The following is a 7,144-nucleotide window of genomic DNA, read 5'->3' on the forward strand; positions in this document are numbered from 1 at the left end:
TTTCCGCGTTTCGATTATTGCGTTATGGAATTCTATTGGCCAGGCAAAATTTAAATGGGTAGTACAGGAGCGATGAAGTTGAATATTTTCAACATTTGCAATCATGTTTTATTTACACCGAATTTCAGAAAAATAGATAAGGTTTTAACATAACATTTAAAATAAAATAAAAGTTGATCTATTTTTATTCCTTAAATGGTTAAAAATATGTTTACAGCATTTTATCGTTATCATAAGTTTTAAAAGTTGCATAGTAATGATCTTACTCATATCTTACTGTTAAAAATATGCTGCCTGCGCGATTTCAGAAATACTTCATCTGATGGCATCTTTTTTCAAACTACTGTCCATTCGATTATTTGTTATCATTCGGACATTTCTCGTTTCCTATTTATGTCAAAGGATTTTGGAGTTGCGTTTTGCGTTGCTGCTTTGCGTCGATTCAATTCCCGACGTTCTCTCCCTCAGTTTCCAAATATTTATGAGATGGGGGAGATGTAGTTACAGTTATTTAATAGATTTAGTTTGCAGACATTATCGATGATTGACAATATTTTTCTAACTTATAACATGTTTTACTAGAAGATGTAACTGGATCAACGTTTAACAATTTGTATTGTACTTATATAAAACGTAAAAATGCGAATATTATTGCTGTTCTTTATATCTCTCTTTAATCATGTCCATGTTTATGATTTGTGCAGTGTCCAAGAAAATCTGTGTAGTGAAAGGGTTCGTATAACAGGCAAAATTAGCATGAAATTCGTAAATAACATCTTCAATTCAGGATATATAAATATAATTCAATTTTTTTTAGCATTCTTTGTATACCTGTGGAATAAAATCAATGAATTTTGGTTCGAGAGATTGTACTCAAGTTACCTTCGCTGGAAGTGAGAAAATGAAGAATAATTTAGGGGATATAACTTTGCAAGTACAACCGAACCAATCTGCCCATTCAGTGTTAAATATGTCATTTTCAAATGTTAAATGGAAGAGTAAGTTTGTTGTTAGGTGTTACAATTTTTTGTAAGCAGTTGTTTCTCGTAGAGGCCTATCTAAGAATATCCGATGATAACAACAAGAACCAAAATGTCTGCAAAATGTACACGGTGGAGAAGGAAGTCAAGTTACCGATAAACTCAGATCTCTACGATGCTTGCTTTTGGAATACTGCCAAGAAGCTGAGGGCAAAGACGTACTTTCTTGAGTATAAGGCTGAAAACAAACAAGAGGCTATGTACAAGAAGATATTGTTTGATATGCCAAACACAAACTTTTACAGTAACAACACCGTACCGGTAAATATGTGCTTAAGCTTAATTTGACTGTTCTAGGTGACATTGTACCCGTTTCCAAGAGGCTGATATTTTCCTATATAGATTTCACAAACAGCTATGAGATATCGTTAAAGATACAGACGTTACCGAGGTCTTATAACGTGAGTCATTACAAAGTCGAGGTGTTTAGAGAGAAAGACAAAAAGATAATACTGTTGGATGTACGCTTGCTCTCCTCTTACCGGAAGCCGATTTTACATTTCGACTATTTGACTTACAACGAGGAAGGGTACTATTATTTTGCCATCTCGGTGATCAGTGACAGATGTTTGGAAGACGTTTGCATGAAGACGATCACGTCAAAAGTCTTTATCAGTACGTTTGTGTAAGGAATGTTGGAAAAATCGTAACGTTCTAATATTTTTAGGTAAAAAAGGGACACCGCTGGTTATTGGGATCGTAGGAGCAAGTTTTATTATCCCCTTTGTGCTGTTTATCTTTCACATGTGGAATCGCAGGTTTAAAAATTCAGGTGAGTGGAGCTTTTTACAAATAGTAGTTGTACAGGGTGTTCTATAACTAAAATTAAATGTGCATTTCTGAAATACAAATCATTTATTCCATTTTCAGGCGGCCTCCCCGAAGCCGTCGAAAAAATCTTGATCCTCTTTAAACCCTCTTCGGAAAAGCACAATGAGGTCGTCACCACCTTGGCGAAAACGATAAAGCATCTGACGGGAATCGAGGTGATGCTCGATCCCGTCAACCTGACCAAAACCAAACAAAAGAACGCCGAGAAGTGGTGCAGTGACAACCTCATCCTGGCTACTCACATAATGTACGTCCCACCCCCCGACATCGAAGACAACAGCTGCGCCCTGGACTACATGACTTACAACTTCCTGAAGGAGGAAACTAAAAAATCCACACCCGAGAAAGAAATAATGATCCTCAATTTTTCTTATTCCACGAAAGATATACCCGAAATCCTGATAAACTGCGTCAAGTTCGAGTTAATGGAGGATTTCCAGAAGCTGCTTAATGTTTTCCAACCCGTAGCTCCCGACTTCAACTACGAGAATAACATGAACTGCATGGAGCTGATGAAGAAGATAAAGCTGGCTCAGACAGAGACGGAGGCTTTGCAGAAGCGGGAGACCCCCAAGATTGTCATAACCGACCAATCCGAACACTTCGACGAACCTAAAGAAATCGATGTTTTGCTGTAAATGTGAATGACAATGTTAACTTTAAGACTGATTGATTGACTTTTTGTCTGGCATGTATTTTTTTTGTTTTATTTTTATAAATGTACGTTGATTTTATATACATATCTTAATTATTTATAATCAAATGTTCTCCGATGTTTAATAAATGGTATTCGTTGTATCCCGGCTTCTTTTTCATCAGACATTGCTGTCGTAATCACAAAATCATCAATGCCTAAGGAATTTTGGTAAAGTTTCGATATTTTAAAAAGAAAAAAATTAACATACTTTCATTACCTCTCAGTTGAATAATGAAAGTATATTTATCACTGACTCATAATCTTTATAAATATGAAGTGATGGAAACGAAAATGTTTTGTGCTAATACACTTACCACTTCTAAGAGCTAACCCGGAAAAATTTTTAATTACTTCCCTATATATCAAATCATTCAATGAACTGTTGGCTGCAATCAAGAATGACATAACAAAGAATGATACGAACATGAGAAGAGCCATTCCAGCAGAGGAAATGCTGGAAAACCTTCGTTCACAGTCGCGTGTGTGATCAGCAAGATCCAGTCGGATGTAATTTGTAAAACGCGCTTCGACAAGTCTGAACGTGCGTCTAGCATTCACTTTGTGGCTTGTACTTCGATTTGTATAACACTGAAACGCGCGTCAACAAAGCGCCCGTGTGTTCCTGGCATTATGGGCGTGGCTTAACTCAAAACAAAACAAGATTCCTAACCTTTTATTTAGGAATCATGTTTGTTTACATGCGACCTAAATCAGTAATTTTACATTTTTCCAAGTTTTATATAAAATTTTCATAGTTGTTCGGGTATTTTGCAATAACTAATTAGTTATTAATAATAGTTTTTGAAAAGTTAATGGTGTAGTGGTTAATATAAACTATTAATTTACCATTTATCACGTTAAAATGCCAAACATGAGGTGTAGTGTTGAAATTTGCAATAATAATTCTTCATTTCATATGTTTCCTAAGAATAGAAAACTTAGAAAGATGTGTGTGGAATGGTACACCAGACGCGATTTGTTTAATCCTTCAACTGGACATAATATTTGCAGTGGACATTTTGAGGACTCAGACTTTGAATGCAGTCTTCAAGCAGAGTTATTAAGATTACAATCAAGAAAAGGACTTTTAAAGGAAACAGGTATGTTAGTTAAAACAATATAGCAACAATTGAATTATTATTATTACATGTAACTATAGCAATAATATAATATATGTAATGTAATAATATTTGTGTGTAATATTTTACAATTTTTTTTATATGAATTTATAATTAAAACGGTTCCTCTCATCTCTCATATAAATTCCTAATATTCCTAATATATTTGGTCTCGTATGATTTGGTATAATTCTGTGTAATAATTGTATAATTTCTACATATGAATCTGAAAAAACATGTTCTATTTCTATAAAATTCTGAATATTTCTTTATAGGAATAGTAACTTCATAAGGTCACAATAATATTTTTTGATAGTTTACTTAATTTATACATAATTTTCATATAATTATTAAAAAATTTACACTTAGAATACTATGTAAATAAAGTATGTTGGGGCCTATTATAATGGTATTGCGTATATTATACATATGACATGAAAACTAAATAAGTAAAAGATGTTACAATATTTTGAACTACATTTACAAATTTTTTTCAAGTCACTTCTTGTTTTCCTGCATTGTTAATATGTTTTTAAAGAATATGAACCTCATTTTGGGTAAAAGTTGTTAGAATTGAAGTTTTGACATGTGTGAAAAAAATGTATCGATTTTCACCATCTATTTTCAGTTATTTTGAATAAAAAGACACCCTTAAAATTATGATATCACCCCGATTGTTGGTTCATGTTCTTTGTAATTTCATAAACACATTTTCAATTTTCATAACAATCAGTTCATAACTTTTTGAGCTAGAGTTCCCGTGAATCAAAAAAATGTCGTTTCGAGAAAAACGCATTTGAAGATTTCCGCAAACTAGAAATTTGAGAAAGTTGTCAATAGTATATAGTGCTTTCCGATCAATCAGCGATTCCAGCACTATATAACAGCCTTTCTTCTTCCTCATAGGCACCATACTGAGCTTGCATTTCTTCTTTTCTTGCTTAATAAATGACTAGACTATCTGAACAAGAACAAGCGCTTCGTCCTACCAGGTGTGTGCCCGAGCGAGCACTGATCTAATAGACGTTCAACCGAACGTTAGGCTCATAAAATCGAAACGAATAGGAATTTTGTTTTGAACTCTTAGCAGCATATTCTCGAATAGTTATACTAACAATTTATACATTAAAAAAAATTCGATTTTTTTTTAACCTCTTAATGTTGTTTCCCCCCTTAATTGTCAGCAACAAGCGCAAACATAAGTATGTATTTCGCAACACACTATACAGGTAGATGTAATGTAAGTTGCCTATACAATATCCACTAAGTAGTAAACCTCGGAGGAATAAGTTTGGTGTAAGAATGAGGCTTCAAGAAATACCCCTAAATCTTTAACTAAGTCAGTCCTTTGAAGGATAAATCCTTTAAGAATAAAATTATAATATTTCAGTCATCTGTCGACTAAAAAAATCAGGATATTACACTTCCTGGCGAAGAGTTTGTTAAAGTTATATTTCATATTTCGTTGTAAATTATATGCAGGTTCATTGTTTATAGAACGAAATATTGTCATGTCTCATCAGCATATCATAAGCAACTTACATTCAAATCAGACGCAATATCATTAATAAAAATTGTAAACATTAAAGGGCCAAGGACAGAACCCTGCGGAACTGATTATATTTAGACATATCATTTTTGGTTTTCATTTTCAATAATTATTTATTATATAGATTTCATTTTCTATTTATTTCTGTATGTTTTGATATTTTTTTGTGGTTATGCATAATTTTTTTATTTTTACTTTACCATTTTCTTCTTTTCGTGCATTCCCATCCTGTAATTGTGCTTTGCTTTGCTGAAGAATGGCGTAAAATAAAATAATATTACGTTGAGGATTTTCAGTGTTCATAAAAATTTAAAAGAACCAGAAATCTTTACCACTAGATTGCGATATCCGTTCCCTTGCAAAAACCTCTTTGTTGGAGTCTTACCTGTGCAAAGAGCTCACCAACAAACGCGATTCATTGCCATTATTCCGTTGCACAATGACTTGAAAGGGAAGAATTCGAAAAATCCTAACATTGCATTTATCCGAGCCGTGTGTTTCTGGGAAATTTCGACCCTGTAGGTCTTGAACATTTAAAAAAACCGTTAAATTGCAGTGGATACCCACAAAATAACCACTATCGTCCTTAAAATATAAAATAATACTCCCGACACTCGTGTCGTAACATTTTTCTTGTATTTCATTGGGCGTGCTTTAAAGAGAAAACTACCAATTACGGCCGGTAGCTTCGAATACGCTCATTTCGTCAAAATCCAGCGCCGGTGTCGAAAATAATCACGTACATTCAATAAATAAGGCCCTTTGTGCGTCGGCACAATACCCACTTCTCGAAAAACTATCGCTCCGGTCTTTGAAGAGTATTTTTTAAAGAGATTATAACTGTTCTGGTCGGAAGGGTTTTGTCCCGATTTCGGTCAGCGGTCACAAATAATTGACTGTGTAAGATGGGCTGGGGGTAGTTTCCCACGGAGAACTGCTTAGGTTCGATTTTCTCAGGGCCTCAGATCGGCGAGAAAGTGCAGGTACAGAGGTCCGTGTGAACGCGGGAGAAAAAAATCGGGGGATTGGGGAAACTTGATGAGGACCATAAGTTTCACACAGGGATTATCGGTCCTCAATACTGAAAGATTAACATAATTGTTAACTAACATAACAAATTAACTTGTAATTGAAAAAGGAAAAATAAACGTTTGTATATTCAATTAAATATATTAATGTTTAAAGGGTTAAAGTTAAAACATGGTATTAATAAAAAGTCATAAAATTTTAAACAAAGTTCTATGTTTTTATTAATTTTTTTCCTTATTCAGCCACTTAATCAGCTGAATCAGTGGTAGACATCATAAATTCATCCTTAACAAGCAGCAAAATTAAAGCGCGAATGATACGCACGAAACGAAAACTATTATACGTTGTGAAGTACTGTTCTGTATGAAAGCGCGTGTTTGGCGGAGAATGCGTTTATTTTAAAATCTAGATTAGATATTTGTCAAAATTTGAATTTACCGCCATTGCAAAGTTAATAACTTAGTTTCTAAATTTTCCTGTCAATAGGTTTATTTTCCATTCAAATACTTTCTTGAGCAAACAATATTAAAAAAACTGTTTTTTTGTCGGTTGAAATAATTTTGTCGTGGCTTGTTTTCTATTTAACGGCTCACACGCATTTTTTTCAATTTTATCGGTTTGTAAAAGTTTTCTCTCTCACTTTTTAGCTTTAAAACTAAGGGTTTGTTAACAAAAAAAATTAAGATCATTGTTTTATATCATAAAAGGCTACTACTATTAAAAAAAACGCCAAATAACATTTTTTATTCATTTAGCGTAACAGTACCTGAATTTGACATCTACAAAAAACCGCCAGTGGCGTATTTTTTTCCTAAGAAAATGGGGCGGCACCTTGAGTAGCACGCCACTGGTTATACCCACGGGGTTAATATTACCTACA

General features: G+C 33.7%; 1 protein-coding gene across 1 annotated transcript; it reads left to right on the forward strand.

The window, feature by feature from the left end:
- Nucleotides 1–468: 468 nt before the first annotated feature.
- LOC108903972 lies at nt 469–2,669 on the forward strand. The gene is made up of 6 exons (XM_018706329.1): nt 469–732; nt 818–998; nt 1,051–1,284; nt 1,338–1,655; nt 1,708–1,812; nt 1,911–2,669. Exons 1-6 carry the CDS (start codon nt 640–642, stop codon nt 2,507–2,509), a joined length of 1,530 nt encoding a protein of 509 aa, XP_018561845.1. The 5' UTR covers nt 469–639; the 3' UTR covers nt 2,510–2,669.
- Nucleotides 2,670–7,144: the final 4,475 nt, after the last annotated feature.

This window comes from Anoplophora glabripennis, unplaced genomic scaffold (genome assembly GCF_000390285.2).
Source record: "Anoplophora glabripennis isolate ALB-LARVAE unplaced genomic scaffold, Agla_2.0 scaffold170, whole genome shotgun sequence".
NCBI classification, from domain to species: domain Eukaryota; kingdom Metazoa; phylum Arthropoda; class Insecta; order Coleoptera; family Cerambycidae; genus Anoplophora; species Anoplophora glabripennis.

Coding starts and splice junctions, on each gene's coding strand:
- LOC108903972 (XM_018706329.1), top strand. CDS start 640: ATGCGAATATTATTGCTGTTCTTTATATCTCTCTTTAATCATGTCCAT. Junction 999..1,050: donor TTCAAATGTTAAATGGAAGA/GTAAGTTTGTTG, acceptor TGTTTCTCGTAG/AGGCCTATCTAAGAATATCC. Junction 1,813..1,910: donor TCGCAGGTTTAAAAATTCAG/GTGAGTGGAGCT, acceptor TTCCATTTTCAG/GCGGCCTCCCCGAAGCCGTC.